The following is a 21954-nucleotide window of genomic DNA, read 5'->3' on the forward strand; positions in this document are numbered from 1 at the left end:
TTAATCTCATCGCGTTACTGTGTAGTGACGTCACTGCATCTCACGGTCAGCGCGAGCGCCCATCCCCCTTCAAGACTTTTCCGCGGGCAAATCAAGTGCTTCTGAGTGAAAGCAGAGTGGGGGAGGGGTTAATTGAGTGTCTCCAAACTTACACTTCACTTGCAATCTTATATTCTGTTCATTCTAATAAATCAATGGCATTTCCCATTAAATACAAAGTTAGAAAAGTGGCTATGTCTAGTAACATTTCTTTTTAATTGCTTTATTTACACAATAATTTAAATTATCAATATTCTTATGAGTATATCTACTTTATCTTTTTTGAGCACGTCTAATTTTCTTTCCCTTTTTGAGCATGTCTACTTTTCTTGCTTTTTCAATTTTTTGAGCTGTGAAGTTTTTGCATGTGAAGTTTTGCTCTGGATAGGCAGCAGTGATCAGGTGTGTGGGGAAGGGCAGCCTACACTGACCTGTATCTGATACACTGCACAAATATCTATCTTAAATCATCTTGATTTCTGATTCCCTTAAATACCATTATTGTAAGAAACTATGTAATATGGACATAACTTGGCTGATGGTTATTCTGCATCAAATCATCAAATTATTTTTATTTATTACTTAAGAATACATTTCCCAGCTTAATCACTTTGTCACATGAAAAGCAGCATACAGTCCCTTGCGATACATAAATAAAATAATCTACTTTTAAGGGTTAGGTAAGAATTCAACTGAGATTTGCTTCAAGACAGTAAATTAATCTCCATGTCTTTTAATATAATTATAGTATACACACATATACATATATATATATTTTGTATATATATATATTTGTGTGTGTGTACTATATATATATATATATATATATATATATATATATATATATATATATATAAATAACAAAGTGTTAATGAAAAATATAATAAGTGTTGTGCTGTTCATTGCTCGTCTCTGTACTGCTCTCATTGAGGCAGGGGAGGGTGCGGTGCTTCCCGCGCGGCTGAAAGATACCAAAATAATTGAAGTGGGGAATACAATGTTTAAAAAGATCACTAATAAAATCAAGCGATTTCGATTTTAACACATCCTTTACAGGCATATTTTCATTGAATACATCCAGGTGCATACACATACTTTTAAAAACGTTAATAAATGTAAATATTTGTCCCCCTCTCTGAGAAGACAATGATTGCTTTGCAAAGACACGTGCTTATGTGTCGATCACCTTCCCTATTTTAAATATTGTTTATACATTTATCTTTAATAAACTAATATCTAAATTTCAGTACAATCAATTGACTGCACTGCATCGTTCGCGCCGCCTCCGTCTCGGTAATTCTCGGTAACTCTCGGTAAACGGGGGAGGGTCAGCTCGGTAGTGTGGCAGATAAGGATCGGGATTAGAAAAACATTTTGGACATACGATTTTAAATCTCCCAGTGCTTAACCAAAACCACTCTATTTTTATTTACTCACTAATGATTTACAATGTAATGTTTTAGTGCAAACACACGACATTTAAATGCAAAAAAACGAATTGTGTAATACATACATAATCTCATGTTCTCATGAAAACTGACATTCTACTTTTTTCTTTTAGTTGAAAAAACGCCACATATCAAATGTCTTTCAAAACATAATTAATCTCATCGCGTTACTGTGTAGTGACGTCACTGCATCTCACGGTCTGCTTGAGCGCCCATCCCCCTTCAAGACTTTTCCGCGGGCAAATCAAGTGCTTCTGAGTGAAAGCAGAGTGGGGGAGGGGTTAATTGAGTGTCTCCAAACTTACACTTCACTTGCAATCTTATATTCTGTTCATTCTAATAAATCAATGGCATTTCCCATTAAATACAAAGTTAGAAAAGTGGAAAAGTGTCTAGTAACATTTCTTTTTAATTGCTTTATTTACACAATAATTTAAATTATCAATATTCTTATGAGTATATCTACTTTATCTTTTTTGAGCATGTCTACTTTTCTTGCTTTTTCAATTTTTTGAGCTGTGAAGTTTTTGCATGTGAAGTTTTGCTCTGGATAGGCAGCAGTGATCAGGTGTGTGGGGAAGGGCAGCCTACACTGACCTGTATCTGATACACTGCACAAATATCTATCTTAAATCATCTTGATTTCTGATTCCCTTAAATACCATTATTGTAAGAAACTATGTAATATGGACATAACTTGGCTGATGGTTATTCTGCATCAAATCATCAAATTATTTTTATTTATTACTTAAAAATACATTTTCCAGCTTCATCACATTACTTTGTCACATGAAAAGCAGCATATACAGTCCCTTGCGATACATAAATAAAATAATCTACTTTTAAGGGTTAGGTAAGAATTCAAATGAGATTTGCTTCAAGACAGTAAATTGTATATATGTATGTGTGTATATATATATATATATATAATAAAGTGCTCCTCTGTGGAGATCATCAAGAGCACCAAATTCCTTGGTGTTCACCAGGTAGGAGAACCTCATCTGGTCCCACAACACCAACTCTATTACCAAGAAAGCCCAGCAGTGTCTCTACTTTCTTCGAAGTCTGAGGAAAGCACATCTCCCACCCCCATCCTCACAACATTCTATAGAGGGACTATTGAGAGCATCCTAAAGCAGCTGCATCACTGCCTGGTTTGGGACTTGCACCATTTTGGACCACAAAGCCCTGCAGAGGATAGTGAGGACAGCTGAGAAGATCATCGGGGTCTGTTTTCCCTCCATCAAAGACCTTTACACTAAACGCTGCATTCAGAAAAAGCAACCAACATTGTGGATGATCCACACTCCCCTCACATAAACTATTCACCTTCCTGCCGTCTGGCAAGAGGTACCGAAGCATTCGGGCCCACACGGCCAGACTGTGTAACAACTTCTTCCCCAAGCTATCAGACTCCTCAATACTCAGAGACTGGTACTAACTGTATATGGTAGAACGACAATAAAACCACATGACTTAACCTGAACATCACAGTGTAGTATGTCACTTTTTTTTTATTTACTGCAAGCCACTTTGCTTACCCTGGACATTGGTTTGAAAACTGGCTAAAAGAAACACATTTATCAAGAAAGTCAGTCTATTTTTCTTTTTGAAGATGAAGGCTATTCCATGCACCACTACTTTAAAGAATAAAACAATCTGAATTAACAGAGAAATGGACAAGCCAGATGCACAACTAGTACACAAGTCCATCAGACTCTCTAGATAACTCCGCACAAATCCTAGACCTGTACATGCAAATACCAGTTTTATTCTGCAACATTTAGAAGAGAAGAATTTTAGGTAGACTTAAAAGAAAAAAAGTGCCTGACACTGGCTAATAGGAAAAAAGATAGAACATGCAATTTAAATAATGAACTGATAAATGATTAATCCATTCAAATGTCTCTATTCTGTACAAAGTTTGAGATGTTGAGCTGTTGTTCAACGTTTGCGATAAGGTCAGTGAAAGGTGTTCACTTGAAGATCTAGAATAAACTGACTGCTAGGAATGCCTGAGGTGTCAATGCTGCAAGTGTAGGATTCTTGAACACAGCATTTATTTTAATTAAATTAGTCATTTTTAACAATATAAATGTCTTTACTGCATTTCTTGTTAAATTTAAAGCATCTTTGATTAATAAAAGTATAATTTACTTACAAAAACATACAAAGTTCATAGTGATCCCAAACTTTTGAATAGTAGTTTATCTGTATACTTGTATCTAGTAATTTGTAAGTATACACATATCTATACTTATACAGTATATGCATACTTAGTGATATTGCACAATTGGTCACTGTACTTTTAAAAACTTTTTTATTTCATTTTTTTTGTATTGTATTTTTTCCTGCATTAAATAAATATTCAAAATAACCACTCCAGCAAAGGGTGCAATATTTCCTGTTAATTTCCACTTTTGGCTTTTGTAACATTGTACATCTTTAATCTAAAATGTTGCCACAGACATTTCACAAATGATTTGAACATTGATTATGATTTGAACAGTCAATATGGACAGGCTCTACACATCATTCAGAATAAATGTATTACCCCTCAGTTATGAAAAGCAATTAATTGTCAATCAGGCAGTCTGCACCTTCTCCCCTGCCAACAGTTTTTGTGACTTTTAGCTCCTGCAACAGGGGAACTTTTACCCCCAGTACTATCCTTGCCAAAATTCAATGTTTATTGAAAAACTTTTTATTTAATCACCTTCAACAAAACTCTTTTGTCTCAAAATACATAGAATCATTTCAGGTATTCTAATTTTCTACATCAATTTGCAGCATTTTTAAACATTATAGTTAGTGATTTTTTCACTAAATTATATTAAATTATAAATTATATTAGCTACATTAAAATAATAATAACAATAATAATAATAAAATAACAAAGCAGCCAAGTATGTCAACAGGAACAACAGGAAATTAACTATTAAATAAGAATTGTGTTTAAAGTTAAGCTTCTCCTTGTAAAATAAATAGGGCTGGCCCATGGTAGTTGTTTCTTTTCATTCTTTTTCTTTGAAGTAAAAGTTAATATGCTAAATGATTTCCCTTTCAGTCAGAAGTCTGTTATGGGTCTTGAAGGCACAGAACTAATGACACTGGGTCTAATTCTAGTTAGATATCAAGTTTATTTTCTGTTTCCAAAAGCTTTTGTAACTTATAACATGACCACGTTACAATGTGTTTTAGCTACATTGGTGAAAATGAGGATTACAATAATGACTACAACTGTGTGATGTACAGTATGTAACAAAAGTGTTAATTTTGAATTGCTGTTGTTTGAATACACAATACATATTTTCAGACAGGGTTTCAAATGTCCTAAAATTTCTCAATATCAATTGCAGTCACTCCTCTACAGATTTAATCCTCTGTGTGATGAAATTAAACACAGCACCATAAAATAAACTAATAGTCATCCGTCTTGGTATTGAAAACAACATGTTCTAGTTAATAACGGTCGTATGCTGTATAATAATTTGATAGGAAACAAAAAAGACAACTTGGCTGCTGGTTATTCTGCAATCAATTATTTAAATGTATTACTTAAGAATACATTTCCCAGCTTAATCACTTTGTCACATGAAAAGCAGCATATATCCCTTGCAATAAATAAATAAAATAATCTACTTTTAAGGGTTAGGTAAGAATTCAACTGAGATTTGCTTCAAGACAGTAAATTAATCTCCATGTCTTTTAATATAATTATAGTATATACACACATATACATATATATATATTTGTATATATATATTTGTGTGTGTGTACTGTGTATATATATATATATATATATATATATATATATATATATATATATATATATATATATATATAAATAACAAAGTGTTAATGAAAAATATAATAAGTGTTGTGCTGTTCATTGCTCGTCTCTGTACTGCTCTCATTGAGGCGGGGAGGGGTGCGGTGCTTCCCGCGCGGCTGAAAGATACCAAAATAATTGAAGTGGGGAATACAATGTTTAAAAAGATCACTAATAAAATCAAGCGATTTCGATTTTAACACATCCTTTACAGGCATATTTTCATTGAATACATCCAGGTGCATACACATACTTTAAAAACGTTAATAAATGTAAATATTTGTCCCCTTCTCTGAGAAGACAATGATTGCTTTGCAACGACACGTGCTTATGTGTCGATCACCTTCCTATTTTAAATATTGTTTATACATTTATCTTTAATAAACTAATATCTAAATTACAGTACAATCCAATTGACTGCACTGCATCGTTCGCGCCGCCTCCGTCTCGGTAATTCTCGGTAACTCTCGGTAAACGGGGGAGGGTAAGCTCCGGTAGTGAAGTGGCAGAAAAGGATCGGGATTAGAAAAACATTTTGGACATACGATTTTAAATCTCCCAGTGCTTAACCAAAACCACTCTATTTTTATTTACTCACTAATTATTTACAATGCAATGTAAAATATAATGTGATTTATCCTTATATTCTTTCATGTAAATAAGAACTCTCCTTCCGCCATCTTTAAGGATGACGTAATTGGCTTCTGATTGGTCAGATTGACAAGGTATTAAGTAAGTGCAGTTTCTATAAGAGCCACTGAGTGCGCTGTGTCGAAAAATTCTTACTGGCTTCTGATTGGTCAGATTCCGAAAGTGTGTATAAAATCGGAAGTGCAGTTCTCTTAGGGGCGCTGTGTTATACACAAATTGGTGGGGGATACACACTTCAGGTACACAAATCACTTAAAAGTGTTTTTTTGGGACAAGTGAGATTTTAATGCTGGGGACCATTTTAAAGCATGCTGAATACGATTATATGGTCAAACAAATGAGGACACACAAAAAGTCCCAAATTGTCAAGGTGGTGCTCAGTTTACTGGTGTGTATTCTGGTGAAAGTACCCAAAAGTGACATAAGTAAGTACACACACACACACACACACACACACACACACACACAGCTGATATATATTTATCGTCATATCGCCCAGCCCTAACAATGTTATTTGGATTTAAGTTGGTATAAAGTTATAATAAGCAACTTACCTTTCTTTATGTTTTCTTTGAACATGTCGGTAGAAATTTGAAGTTGTGCCAGAAACATCAGAAAGAGTTGTTTTGCAAAATTTGCAATCCATAGAGTGCTTCTTTTTACCGGATGTCTTGCAAATAAATTCTCTATGATTTTCAGTAAGCAAAACAAATTATTGCTGACTTTGAAGACATCGTCCTACGCATTGATATCCACACTGTGTGATGTGTGTGTGTTTTGTCTGCAAGCATAAGATGATGCTACTGCTGCCTGCCGGTGTGGTGCAGTAAAATGACAGGCGTGGAGACATATAATAATTTTAAGACAATTACAAATTTTATGCTGGTTTTATTGTTACACATGGCGCTGGACTCGACGCGTACTCGAATATTTTCCGAGTCCAAAATGTTCAAGTCCATGTCAAGTCCGAGTCCAAATTCATCCGAGTGCGTGACAAGTCCGAGTTCATAAAAAATTGGACTCGAGTCCGGACTCGAGTCCGAGTCCAAGTTCGAGTACCCCAACTCTACCTAAGACCCAACTTACAATTCTCCAGCTGTGATCCTTTGAGATTATTTGGCCACTTGGACCATCCTCACTGTGCGTGGAGACAATATAGAAACACATCCTTTTCCAGGCCAATTCTTAACATCTCCAGTTGATTGGAACTTGTTATTTATTGCCCTGACGGTGGAAATGGGCATTTTCAATGCTTTGGCTATTTTCTTATAGCCACGTAACATTTTGTGAAGCTCAACAACCGTTTGCCACACATCAGAAGTATATTCTTTAGTCTAACCCACTGTGATTGATGATTAAGGGAATTTGGCCTGTGTGTTACCTCACATTTATACCCCTGTTAAACAGGAAGTCATTGCTGTACAATTTCATGTCACCCAGGTGAACTAAAAAATGTAAAATACGAATGGGAATATACTTCAAATACATTTTACTCATAAGAATTTCAAGGGGTGCCAACAATTTTGGCCAAGTTTTGGAGAAAAATATTTCTTTAATAATGAGATATTTTACTTGCTTTCAGGTGCTATCATTGCTATGGAGCTAAATGCAGTCGTACAGCCTGAAAGAAAATTTTCCCGAGCACACAAACCTCTTCCTGATCTCGCATCCCTGGGCCCTGTGCCCATTAAAGCCCCCTCGACCACCACACGTGAGGAGCTTTTTTTGAAGGAAAGATCAAAAGGATAAACAATACATATATTTTTCTTTGTTCATACTTACCAAGGGTGCCAACATTTTGTCCACCATTGTATGCCTCCAGGGACTTCAGTCTTTTTAGTGATAAAATGGCTTGCCATATAGTGCTTCCCACAAGTTAAAGAGGAGGTGCACACTGAGATGCTTTTAAACAGTATTGAAGTAGATCACAAGTATGATGGTCACTTGTTGGCTGTTTTTCCTTCACTGTACACTCCTAATCCATAAAATATTGTATTTGACTACCAAACAAACTTAATTTAAGCATAAGCCTTTAGATCAAAAGCTTTTTGAGATCATGAGAAACATTAATTCAGTCAAGTGTTTCCAAACTTTTTAATGGTGTTGTATTTCTGCTTGCTTTCAGGTGCTATCATTGCTATGGAGCTAAATGCAGTCACACAGCCTGAAAGAAAATTTTCTCGAGCACGCAAACCTCTTCCTGATTTCGCATCCCTGGGCCCTTTGCCCGTAAAGCCCCCTCGACCCCCACATGTGGATCTCAGCAGATATAAACCTGGAGCCCATGTTATTGATTCAAGTGAAACTGTCTCTATTGGTTGGTAGAAGTTCATTCACCTGCCTCTTTTACATTTTTCTGATTTGTTACTTGCGCACACAATAGCAGTTTACTAAAGAACTTGAATTCAGAATTGGTGCATATACACTATTAAGTGCTTTGGCTGAATGCTGCAACTGTGAGATTATTAGTTTACTCTATGGCAAACCGCAATATCATGTTACAGTAACAAGCCATGAGAGGCCATGACTTATTTGGATGTTACTATTGGTAGGGGTTGTTTATGGGTAAGATATGAAGTTGAATGTGTTAAAACCTCCACAAACATGGCAAAATCACTTTAATTCACAGCTTTGCGGTTTATTGCTTTTATAAAATGGTGGCAACAACAATATTATAGGGCTGTAAATCATATTAGTTACATTATTTGCTGAGTAATTAATCAAATGTATTGCAATTAATCACATATCAATATTTACAGATATTTATTTTAATAATAATTAAACTATAAATATAATATTAAAATTCCAATGATTAAATTGCATTACATCATATAAATATATTGTGGCACCAGACAAGGGGTGATCGATCACATTACACTTCGCGATGTGAGGACCCGTAACCAATGAAGATCGAAACGGCACACCCTGACCTCTTGGCTCAATTCAAAGGAAACATACATCAAAGCTGCACATCTTGATTGTTGAAGGAAAGTCAGTACACAATAAATTTTTAATATAATAGTGTAAGGAAGTGGACTCTCTGAAGGAGGCACGAGCCGGTCAAACATCCAACATAAGACACTTTATTGTCAGCACTTTTCAGTGTAACAAAGACATTCAACACCACTGCTTTTCAGCAGCGTGAACACGCATTAACAAGGAGCTTTTCAGCTCCACATAGACATAAACAGCTTCATTGCATGTATTTCTCTCTCGACTGCAGCTCTCATTGATTTATCCCCCGCCCGCAAACACCACAATCGACAAGAGCTGGGCAGGATAATTCGCTCCAGGTGTCCATGCTGGCCTCACTCTGCACAATCCCGCTCTCCTCATATCACGATTGCCCGACTCAGGCCGGGAGCTCTCTGGCCTGTGCCTTAAAAATATGTACTTTCAAAATCAAGAATGCACATACACATCGAACTAAAAATTACATTCCCTTTCCACTGCCCCTCCCCGAGAACCTTTGAAAAAAAGACAAATATCCACCCCACTTCCTATTAAATAAATCCCATTTTTCCCAACCAACTAAAAATCGTCTCCTCCAATGCCCTGCCCGCAGCACTCCTAGGATGCCCCAACTGTCTTTCATCCCCTAAGAATAATTTGCCTTCCAACCATAACCCCAGCTAGGACCCAACTTTTCCATCACCTAAGATGCAAAGTCTGAGGCAAAATGAAAATAGAGTGCCCAATACGTCACGCATAAATCTCTGTACCCTCAACCAAAATTCTTGTGTCTTAATACATCCCTAAAAATATGGGTTGTGTTCCCGTCTTATGAATAACATTGCCAGCAGGTGGGTGTGTCATTAAGACCCAGTCTATACAATCTAGAGGGTGTCCAATATAATCGGAATTGCATCAGACACACCCTTGAATCTCTAGATGCTGACTTGAGAATACTTTAATGCCCTCATTGGCTGAAAAGCCATTACCGGGTAGTTCGCCGTCAGAGACAAAGTTTCGGATATAGACCAACTGACTCTGTATCCTTCGAAATTAGAATAGGAATTAATAATTCTGTGGAGGCAAGGCGTAGATCTAGAGGGGTTGGAGACCAATGATAAAATATAATCTGCATAAAGCAAAAGCTTACAGTACGTGTCATGCCTCCTGCCATGACCCCTGGAAAATCACCTTCCCTTCTTATCATGGCAGCTAATGGTTCCAGGGCAAGACAGAACAATAATGGGGAAAGAGACAACCCTGCCGGGTGCCCCTATCCAAAGTAAAATAATCTGAAATTAATAAATTAGTTTGTACCGCCGCTATCGTGTGTCTATAAAGTAACTTAATCCATCCAATAAAAATATTCCTGAACCTGTATATTTCCAAAATCTTAAAAAAAATAATCCCATTCTACCATATCAAACCCTTTTTCAGCTTCAAGTGAGATGGCAGTGACCGGAGTCTGCTCATTCGCCACTGACCACATGATATTAATTAGCCGCCTGATGTTATCAGAAGAGATACAGCCCCGAATAAAACCCACCTGATCTATATGTATAAGCGATATCATAACTTAATCATTTAGCCAAAACATTTTTGACAAAATGTTAATGTCTTGCTGGTCAGTGAATTTGGACTGTAACTCTTACACTCACTTGGATCTTTGTCCTTTTTAAGAATCCGACTGATCCAGGCTTGTGTCTGGTTGGCGGAAGCTTTCCGTTCTTTATTTATTTCATATAAACTTCTAGCAAAAGTAGAGCCAGTTCTGTAGCATGAGATCTGGCCCCGGAGCCTTGCCTGTAGGCAAGGCCTTGATTACCTCTGTAAGCTCCTCTGTTATCTCGGAATCAAGATAATTGTTTAGCTCAGTTTTAGGAAGTTCTAATGTTCTATAAATGTTCTAATATCTTCATTGGTGGACGAAGATGTAGAACTATAAAGATCAAGATAGAATTCTTTAAAATAATTTTTAATATCAGTGCCAAGGGTAAATATTTCACCACCAGCAGATTTCACAGGGAATGGTAGAAAAAGGCTCTCTCTGCTTTATATATCTAGCCAAAAGCTTCCCTGCTTTGTTCCTCGACTCAAAGTATGACTGTCTTGCCCTGAAAAACCAAAACTCCACCTTCTGCAACAAAATTTTATTATATCTCAGTTGGGTCAATTCTCTGAGGCCATCAGATGGCATTTGGCGCTTCATCTCTGCCTTGGCACTTTTAATATTCCCTTCCAACTCCACGAGTTCTTGTGCTTTGGATTGTTTTACAAATGAGGCATACTATATGATCCGACCGCTAAGAACCACCTTAAGTGCCTCCAGCTAATAGGCAGAATAAACACAAAGAACGTAGATTCATTCACAAAACTGTCTCAAAGGTGTGTTCCTCCAAAACGAATTCCAGCCGCTAGTGTAATCAACACAAAAACAATTATTATCCGTTCAGTTTCCTCGGATGATCAGTTGTATGTTCAGTGAGTCAGCTCCCTGGGAGGCAATGTGAGAGACACACTATGACCTCCTCAGTCCATTGATTTTGTGAAAAACATTGCTTGTTGTGTAAATGTAAATATTTTGCGGCCATCCTTAGTATCGTTTCTCAATTTGGCCGAAAAAATCAGTGCAAAATCGATCCTCCGTCGATGTAGGAGTTTCTTGAAGGAGTATTACTACACAAAACAACCTCCATCCGCTAGGTGGAACCAACAGATACAAAATGGTGCCCTGTCTCCTCAAACAGTCGAGGGTATATTTAGCAAGTCAATCCACTTGGGGGCCAAATGGCTTACCCCATTGTCTCTATGAAAGACAGTGCTTGCTTTAGGCATGTAAATATTTTGCGGCCATCCTTAGTATCTATCGATCATATTTCTCTCTTGTTAAATTTGCAAAGTCTGGGAACAATAAAATGCTGTGGTTCTTCCAAGAAAGCTTTCCTTTGCTCCTCGCCTTGCGCAACACGAGATCCTTATTGGATGATCTCAGAAATTTGGCCAAAATTGATCAAGGCCTGTTTCCCTCAGCGGATCTCCGAGCCGGGACTCTGTGAGCTTGCTCGATTTCCAGCTTATGGCCTGTTATGTCGAGCAGACTCGGGAAGAGCTCGTCTAGGAATTTCACCATATCTCTGCCTTCTTCATACTCAGGAATTCCAACAATTTGGATACTATTCTCAAGGTCTTCCAGTTTTTCCAAAATGCATTCCAAGTTTATCTTGGTCACTAACAGATTAGCAGCTAATTCCCTCTCCGATGACTCCTGATAATCGATCTGTTTCTCAACCTCCAACAATCTTGTAACCAACTCGGAGAATTTTGCCATCACCATAATCAATCGACATTTTACAGCAAGATCCTCCAAGTCAGCCACAACTTTTGTCAACATCACAGACATGCTCGCTAGTTGCCGCTGGATTTCTCACACAGCACCATCCAAAACAGAGTCCCTGGTCTGTGGGCCTGTCTGAGGTTTCGGCTTGAGCACGTAAGTGTCTTTTAATATCTCCAGAACCCGAGGATTTTGAATTCTTTGCCATGTTGACTTCAAAGAACAGATATGTGGCAGGGTATATTGAATCTCACTGGTTTATGACAAAGAAATTATTAAAATTAGCAAAGTGCACAGAGCTTGACGTTTACACATCTGTTCCTCGCATGGCATACATTAAAACTCCAATATTGATGAAATATTAAAAAAATACATTAAAATGATGTAGCCTTTAAGTGCTTCTCCTACACTTTACAAAATGTTAAAGTAATTATTTAAGAGCTGGTAATAAAATAGAGAAAATAGTACAGTGCTTTGTTTTTTGGAACTGCAGCAATTCATAATTAAAAAAAATTGTGATATAAAAACAAGTAATTAAAGGAAAAATAGAACAACTTAAATTTACTGTGATTCAATACAGATTCTATACTGTCAAAAAGCAGATCTGTTATTAAAATGTATTGGGCTTAAAGCATCTGAAGTTATCCAGCCAAGGGCAATGAGTGCTTTTCTCTTTTTTTCTATTTTTTTATTCTTTTTTTTTTGGTAAAAGTTGTTGCTTTATGTTTAACATCTGTGTTTACATATTACATATCGCATCAATAAGTGCATTTAAATGTTCACGCGTGCAGCTGTTTTCACCATGTGGAACATGCTCTATAAAGAGCAAGTGCACATATGCATGTTTGTGCTTAAAAACCTTCGGCTGTAGACAAACAGCCCGCGGGTACGGAATTGAGTCAGTACTCATTACCGCTGGTACTTTCAACTGGTGGCTATTTAAATATTAAACTGAGCAGAGATTTCGTGGCACCCTTAGCCAGTCCTGGCAGCACCCCAGGGTGGAAACCACTGGTGTAGAGGGTAACCCCCCGGCAGCCTAAGTCTCACGAGAGTCTCATTCGCTGTTGTTAAGGTTAGGTTTAGATTTAGTGGCAGGGTTAGGTTTAGGGGTAGAGTTTCTGTAGGATTCTAAATAAACACAAAAAACATATGTGAACATTCAATATGGCTCTCACAAGACTTTGGGTAACTGGGGGTTACCTTGTAGACACAACCTCTGTGGAAGGCATGCTCATTGGTCTAACAAGGTGTTGCATGTACAGCTGGAGTTGTGCTGACTACCCCCTACTGCTGCAAACTCGGACATCAAGGTGCTACATCAAGCTTGAAATATTCAGATGTTAGGAACATTCCTTATGACAGAACTTGTGTATGAATCAGGGGAATTATTAATTTTCTTTATTTTTCATATAATTAATCGCTCTAAATTAACATGTTAAATTGACAGCCCTATTAAAAAACATTGTAATAATAACAATCATAAGTAGTTTTTTTTTTTTACAGTTATTAAGCAAAAAAAGCAATTTGCCATATTAATATAGAATTCAATTGATTTGCAGTCACAAGTCTTACGGCTTCAAAATTGACACATACAATCAGATTTAAGAGATTAAGTTGAAATTATCAGGTTTATAATGATCCTTTTACAACTGCTTGGTTACAAAGAACACAGAATGAAAAGTTTGTAATTAAAATTAAATGAAGGCCCAGAGCTGCAAACATCAGTCTAACTATTTTATAATCTCATCTGAGGTGTGATTTTAGGGAAATAACCGTAATATCTGAAGTTTGAATTCGTTTTGGAGTCGTTGTTACATGTTGGCTGATCTAACAGTCTGCTTGCTTATGGGTAGTAAAACCCAAATAACCATTGATGGATATTGTAGTCCATTCAACACCCAATCATTCTTATTTATGTCAAGGAACCAAATTTAATCATGTTCATATTTAAATATTTGTAGTTTAATACTTGATTTGACTGTGTTGTTTCAGAATGTGCACCAAAGTCTCTTGGTAATGAAACAGTTGAGAATGCAACCCTGCCACCCCCTGAATTTCCAGATTTTGACATTCCTGCACCAGAAGACACCGACTGTAGCGCCATAAATCTAGCAGCACTGGAATCAGAGGTGACTGAATTCCCCGAGTGTGATCCCTTACTTTCGTCTCCACTGCAAGATGAAGTCAATGGTTTAGACTTTCATGCTACGGTCATGCAGTCGGGAGCGGGTCTTGCTGGATTTGTAGAGGAACTGAGACGTTTAGAGGTCTTGACGTCACAACAGTCAGTCATTCCTCCTGAACCAGAACCAGCCACCTCTGACATCCAAATAAATGGATCACACACTGCTTTCATCTTGAGCACTGAACACCAACTTCCATCAGAACCAATGTAAATGAAGATGTTTTCATTAGTCGCGCTATGTTGACTTAAATCAGTGTCACAAGAAACTGTATCTTATTGTGGGACCATTTCAGAAATCGATGTAGCAATGTATGTGACACTTTAAATTTGTATTCTCTTTATAGTTGCATTCGTCATGCATGTTTTTTCTGCATTTGTCATTTTCATGAAAGCTGTGACAATGTCTATGAGGATGTAGAGAACGCCCCCAAATTCCCTTTTTCCCAAAACTCCAAGAAACGCAAAGGACCTCCAAAAAGTGAGTAGTACACTTAATTCAGATACTGTTGCATAACGTTTTAATTAATTGGTGTATACTGTGTTTTTCAGATCCATATGCTGAAAATAGCCATGTGGTGAGTAACAATAATTTTACTTATTGGAGTTTTTAGATCCAGCTATAAAATCCCACATGTCTAACTGGTATAATTCTAATTCTTGATCAGTTGTAATTATATTTCTGGTACATTCATATAAGGAATAATAATTCCAGCATTATGATACAATAATATGTTCATTTTTGGGCGGGTGTCCTTCATACAGAATTACACTCTTCCATTTTCCTTATTGCTCATTGGTTTTGGTCAAGTTTAATCTCTCTACTGTGTCTGATGCCTTGATGAACAATACAATTATTATTGTTTTACAGAAAGAGGAAACAAAGAGGCACTTATGGCACGTCACTCAATGGTTAGTTTGCATTTATGTTTTATTGAGAATTTATTATTAGTTTCTGAAGTAACAGTAATGATTTCAGATGCATTGCAGTTTTAGAAAATAGTAATTCATTATAATTTTTATACTTAACATTTGCTTAAAGACCCATTTCCCATATTTCAATTTAAAGGTCTAGTGTGACTGAAGATCAAAATGTGCAGACACAACATGACAGGTATCAATCTACTGGTTTTGTTTTGTGGCTGAATTCACTTTGGCCAACTTTACTGTACTGTGAAAAAAAGGCTCATTTTCATTACATAAGGGAATAAATGATGGTAGTATTTTAATTGAAAATCTTTTTGCAGAGACAGGATGATTTTCATGTATTAGAATAATGAGAAACACCACTGAGAACAATGATAATTACAAATAAACTCTAAAGTGACATGTCCGGAAAATGTGCTTAATTGCTATGAAAATATCACAATACAAAAAACATTTATAAAAAAAAAAATACTATTAAGATATGCTTCATTTTATTTTGCAAAATCTAATTTATTTCTCTTAAATTTGGTATGAAATATTCCATTTTGGTGAGATTCACCCTTATATCTTTCAGTATATACAGTGCACTGTCTTTGATAAATCACATTTAAATGTAATTTTCTGTGGAGTATCTCCAAAAAGGACCTGCAATCTCTCAATGTTTTAAAAAAAAAAAAAAAATGTTTTTTATTTTTCAGAAAAGAGCAGCAGAGCCCTGACCACCACGATGAGAAAGAGTGGAAAAAGAAAGAGAAACAGCGTCTGGAGAGAGAGAAAAAAGAACAGAAAGAAAAGGAGAAAAAGAAAAATGAGATGCACAAGAGATTTAAGGTGAGGTCACATACAGGACATTTAAAGGGATAGTTCACCCATAAATGAAAATTCTCTCATCATTTACTCACCATCCCAGATGTGTATGACTTCTTCTGCTGAACACAAATGAAAATATTTTTTGAAGAATATTTCAGCTCTGTAGGTCCATACATTTCAAGTGAATGGTGACCAATACATTGAAGAACCAAAAATCACATAAAGGCAATATAAAAGTAATCCATATGACTCCAGTGGTTAAATCTATATCTACAGAAGTGATATGATAGGTTTGGGTGAGAAACAGATCCATATTTAAGTCCTTTTTTCTCTCTCTAAATTTCTACTTTGCTTTCACTTTCAGAAGTGAAAGTGAATCTAAACAAGGACCACATGTGAATTTTAAATGTGAAAGTGTAGATTTAAAGTAAAAAATGATCTGTTCCTCACACACGCTAATTAAATTGCTTCTTAAGATATTGATTTAAACACTGGAGTCGTATGGATTGCTTTTTTGTTTCCTTTGTGCTTTTTGGAGCTTCAACATTTTGGTTCCCTGTTCACTTGCATTGTATGGAACTACAGAGCTGAAATATTCTTCCAAAAATCTTTGTGTTCAGCAGGAGACAAAAAAGTCACACACATCTGGGATGGCATGAGAGTGAGTAAATGATGAGAGAATGTTCATTTTTGGGTGAACTATCCCTTTAAGACCCACTTAAGTCATGTAGATGTGTCATGGATCTCTGACATGTTTTTCACTAGATCACAGGAATGGAGGAGCCCATGTATCACGCCAGAGTTCTGGTGGCCAGCAAGCTCTGCAAACACCACCTGCCCGTCAAGAGCGGAGATGTCATCAGCATCATACGAACTATCAACTGCCCCAAAGGCAAATGGCTCGCCAAGGACGGCAACAACAAATGTGAGAAATATCTGCGTTAAACTCGAAGGAACTATAACCACCTGTTCTGTGTTTACTTTTAATTACGCATTGTGTTATGTATACTTGTACAGACTGATGAAGGGTATGCTACAGTAGTTTACGCACAAACCCGCTGTAGCTTGATTTATAACTGTTCATGTGTACATTCTAATCATCCACTGAATACTGCACAATGCTGCACTGCTCATGCTTTTCTCACCCATGTACATTACTTTCTCACTGGTGTACATAATGATGGCTGTGTAGATGGCTACGTATCTGTGATGAATGTGGAGTTGAACATTAAGGAGATGCTGGAGCTAGGGAAGAGAGCATCACAGGCTGCCGGACAAGGTCAAACCGATGGAGATAACATCAGCTTCAGCAGCAGGTGTGGAGCAAGATGGAACAGCAAACACACTCATACCTAAACAAAAAACATAATGACCTACTCTTTTAATTGTTAATGAAGACTTTTCAGGTCAGGTGCCACCTTCAATCAAATCAGAACGTCAATGTATCACTGATGTTTATTTTTTAATCACTTCAAGTGCAATCTTAAGGACATACACATCAATATACACAATTTAAGAATCAATATTCCTGTAGTAAACCCTAAAACACACAGCTAACTTCCCTAGAATGCACATACACGCTTGGTGTACATAAACACAATTAGATGTAAATTCTTCATAACTATATAACCATAAAATGGAAATACTTCCAATGAATTGTGTGTTGTCTTTACACTAATACTATAATAGTAACATTTACAAGTTTAGTCATTACATTAAACAAAAAAAGCATTTTTGGTTTTGGAATTTAGAGCAATGTAGCCTTAAAACATATCAAACATTTCCCTACTGTCTTGATTTGTCTTTTTAGGTCTTCCCATCAAAATCCCATGTTAACAAGCAGCTGTAAGTTGTTACATTTTGAAATGTTTTATTGATGGCCTATTGTATCTCAGTATATTATCTCAGTAAGGTCTACAGTATATATATTTTTTTCCTTTCCATGTGTCTTCTTTTGGCTTTAAGTCACCGATGACAGTGAGGAATGGACATGTGATGAAGAAACTTTGTCTCCATCTGCTGACGATCTGTGAGTTTGACAGTAGCTCTGATCAGATTTGTGTTTGTTTGGATGATTTTGAAACATTTATTTTAACCACCCAAAATATCACACCTGGTATTACTGTAACCTGTGATGGCTCCGATACTGCTGCAGCAGTTTGGCAGGTTGATGTTGAAGTCTGGATAACGGGACGTTTTATAAAAGCAATAAGCCTTGAGAGTCTGTGCATTACAGCGACTTTACAACAATTCATTAAGGGCTGTTGTTAGGTGCGATGCAAAGTCTTGTGTGGCTGATTGTTTCATGAAACAGCAGCAAAAGCAATAGAGACAACAATATTCAAAAAAATGACATTTTATTAAAGCTGATGTAATTTTTGCGATTTATTATTATTTATTTTTTTTGAATACTTTTTCATATCCCAGCTTAATATGCAGAGACAACTGTCTATAAGTAACAGGTTGATTCCTCTATTTATTTGAGCATCCCAACTGGCCCCACACGGCAACATTGTGTTGACTTGGGAGTCTGGTTTCAGAAGTTAAAAAAAAAAAATCTACAGAGGGGTTTATTTGATTATTATTAGATGATTATTACTGATAACTTATAAATGGGGCTATTGATTTATTGCGTTAATTCAGTGCAATCGTTAAAAAATTTAATCTATTAATTATGTCCCTGCACCGTAATAAGGAATATTCCTTCCATATAAGCAATTCAAGCTTGGAGTACAACCAGTTTTCTCTAGGGGGCAGTAAGCCAACCTCGCTGTATAGGCAATGCGCAGCTCAAACAGACAAAGAACAAACTAAACTACAGAGAGCAGACAACGGCAAGATGAGAACACATTATTGCTGTCAAAACACAGCTCGATGGAGCGCAATTCGATACTGAAGAGAGAGATCCACCAATCAGAGAAAGTGACAAACAAAGTGCACCAAATGAGCTTTGCAGCGACCACTCACTCCCATAAAGCAGTGTGAATGACGCAATCGTGTCTGTCTTCCTACACTCTCAAACTATTTGTATATATCTGAATATTTGGTAATAAACGTAAAATATATTGTTTATATTCTTATAATCAAAAACTAAAAATTAATAGTTGTTTGGATTGTAGTTCATTCCTCCATTAAAGCCGTCAAGTACAAAGTCTTGAACTTTTGTCCAATTTTTTAATGGTTGTTTGTTTGCTTCAAATCAAAGTTTGTAATGTTGATTCATCTCAGAACTGGTTGGTTTGATTTATTGCTTACAACTCTTCTATGAAGGATTTTATGATATCTCAATGGAAGAATTGAATATAAAAGATTAGAATAGAAGAACAGGGAGCCCTGCAACAGATGTCATGGCCCCCACAAATCCCCCCACTGAACATCAGGTCAGTCTGAAATTACAAGAAGAGACAGAAGCAATTGAGACAGCCGAAATAGATAGAAGAACTGTGGTGAATTCTCCAAGAAGCTTGGAACATCCTATCTGCCAACAACCAAGAAAAACTGTGTCCAGGTGGACCTAGGAGAATTTGATCTATTTTTAAAGGCAAATATGGTCACACCAAATATTGATTTAGCTTTTTTATGTTTGCTGGAATTTGTATGACATTAAGTGATAACTGAAAACTATTTATGGCATTATTTATGAAGACATCCTCACTAAGCAACATTTTTCACCAATGCCCAAAACTTTTGCTCAGTACTGTACTTCTGAAAAGTGAACGGGCACTGTTGCGCTATTCCGTTCGCTGTAAGTAATTCCACAAAAATTGCACACTTAAGCTTTAATAACTGCTTGATTTTTACATTTGCTATTTTCTACTTTAGATTTTAAAGTTGGAACTAGTACACTTTTGACCTGCTGATCTGTAATGTACACTGATCTCAACTTTTTTGAATTTCTCTTCATTTGTCTCGATACAGGAGTCAGAATCGAGCTGTCTCTATGCCTAACATGTGTAAGTATGCACTTTCCCTTTCTCAGGAGTAAGTTAAATAATCATTAATTCGGTCTCTATTTCCTCCATCAGTTTACAGTAACTGCTCTGCTCAATATACTGTCAGTGATGGCAGTATGGAGGATATCCACACACAGTGAGTTGAAAGGGATAGTTCATCCCAAAATGAAAATTCTGTCATCCTTTATTCAGTCATGTTTTTCCAAATCCATATGACTGACTGATATCTATGGGGCACAAAAGGAGATGTTAGCAGAATTTTTTAACACCAATATTGAACACCACAAGTTTCACAACTGTACAAGTTTCGAAGTGGTCAGTAATATCGAGAATATTCTTGCTTACGCCAGACATGAAGCTCTGCAGAAGTTAGCTGTCTTTTTCCAGAACACCAATGATCATAACATCGCTGCCACTGAAAATGAACCGTCTCTCCCGAAGTACAAACATTTTGTAACTATATTTTTAAATTAATTCTATTATCCTTTTATTTTTAATTTCATTATATACATAACTTGTCATGTTTAACTTGTGTTAAGTTAAACGTGTGCATAATTTTTTCTCTTTTTTTTCCACTTTTGAAAAACAAATCTGCTGCATTGATGATCCAAGTAAGTGGTCATAGTAACTTGGATGCTTTTGTTGTTTTATTACTTCTGAATACTTTATTTTTCTAACAGTCCACTCATGGAAAGCTTGAAAGAATAATTTGAATGTCTACTGTGCATGTAGTGCATTGTTTTATGAGCTGCTTGTCATTAGTTTTTTTGTTTAATAGGCTTTCTGAGGACTGTGGATGAGCCCCCATACTTGTAAGTAAATGAAAGGGAAATTGAAATATATTTACTAACCTATACAGTAGATGTAGCCTTGAACTACTAAGCAAATGTTCATTCTAGACACTCTGCCAATTGTTTGGGTTACACCTTTTAAAGAAACAAAATAAATAATTTTACTGTATGTGTGATCATGCCCAATCTTCATTATCCCTTTGTGTTCATTACAGAGAGGCAGAAGACTTCCAGTTTGCAGACATTGATCTGCTGCCACCGCCTGAGCTGTACGCTGACTCTGTGAGTGTCTGGTATGTGTGTTACTGCTTCATTATCTCATTCTGATTGATCAAGATCATTAGTGTATGATTTCAACCCACTGTAGGCAAATCTTTTAGGCTTTTAGACTTTTTCCTTTGAGAAATCTGTAAGTGTCACAAGAACAGCCAATGACTGTCAAACAGAAAATGAAACCAAAAAACAAACATCTGAATTGTATGGTTTCTTTCCTCTACAGAGAAAGTGATTCCAGATCGCTGTCTTTACTGAGAAATTCTCAGCATACAGTTCTTCAATGGTGGTTACTGAAAAGCACCTTATTGTAGCACTTGGCTTTTGTCATTGGAAGTCAAATCAGACGTCATTCACACATAAAGAGGACATAATTCTCCTTGAGGTCTTGCAAAGTTTATCCACTGTACCAAAGGTAGAAAAAAACTGTTGTATTGTGACATTTTGATTGAGATGAATTTTCAAGTTTGAAACCTCAGATTTGCACTATGAGGAAGGAGGGGTAGATTGAGAGTGAATGACAGACAATGCCAGCTATGGGTAATAAATTACATTGAAATGGGGAAAAGGCAATTTTTCTATGAATTATTAAATGACTTAAAAATAAATCTGTATTGTATTAGTAATCGACCTTGGATGAATTTATTTTGCTTTGATGCATTGTGTTTGTCAATTTGTTAGATGGTGGTTTGATTTGCATGTGTGTTTATTCATTAAAACTTGACTGGGGAATGTTAATATGCAATAAATTGATCAGTA

The 21954-nt window shown here is 36.3% G+C and overlaps 1 protein-coding gene across 1 annotated transcript in view; it reads left to right on the forward strand.

Annotated features, from left to right (window-relative positions):
* LOC127649398 (uncharacterized) overlaps positions 1 to 21710 on the forward strand; it is a 45791-nt gene extending 24081 nt beyond the window's left edge. Inside the window, exons 3-18 of the mRNA XM_052134470.1 lie at positions 8096 to 8287; positions 14252 to 14469; positions 14509 to 14651; positions 14789 to 14922; positions 14994 to 15019; positions 15313 to 15353; positions 15511 to 15555; positions 16067 to 16199; positions 16944 to 17103; positions 17371 to 17494; positions 17989 to 18023; positions 18144 to 18207; positions 20097 to 20131; positions 20204 to 20267; positions 21138 to 21215; positions 21422 to 21710. Coding sequence (XP_051990430.1) covers positions 8096 to 8287; positions 14252 to 14469; positions 14509 to 14651; positions 14789 to 14922; positions 14994 to 15019; positions 15313 to 15353; positions 15511 to 15555; positions 16067 to 16199; positions 16944 to 17103; positions 17371 to 17494; positions 17989 to 18023; positions 18144 to 18207; positions 20097 to 20131; positions 20204 to 20267; positions 21138 to 21215; position 21422 — 1493 coding nt within the window. The 3' untranslated portion in view covers positions 21423 to 21710. The remainder of the gene's footprint in view (positions 1 to 8095; positions 8288 to 14251; positions 14470 to 14508; positions 14652 to 14788; positions 14923 to 14993; positions 15020 to 15312; positions 15354 to 15510; positions 15556 to 16066; positions 16200 to 16943; positions 17104 to 17370; positions 17495 to 17988; positions 18024 to 18143; positions 18208 to 20096; positions 20132 to 20203; positions 20268 to 21137; positions 21216 to 21421) is intronic.
* The last annotated feature ends 244 nt before the right edge of the window (positions 21711 to 21954 follow it).

This window comes from Xyrauchen texanus, chromosome 9 (assembly GCF_025860055.1).
Source record: "Xyrauchen texanus isolate HMW12.3.18 chromosome 9, RBS_HiC_50CHRs, whole genome shotgun sequence".
Lineage (NCBI taxonomy): Eukaryota > Metazoa > Chordata > Actinopteri > Cypriniformes > Catostomidae > Xyrauchen > Xyrauchen texanus.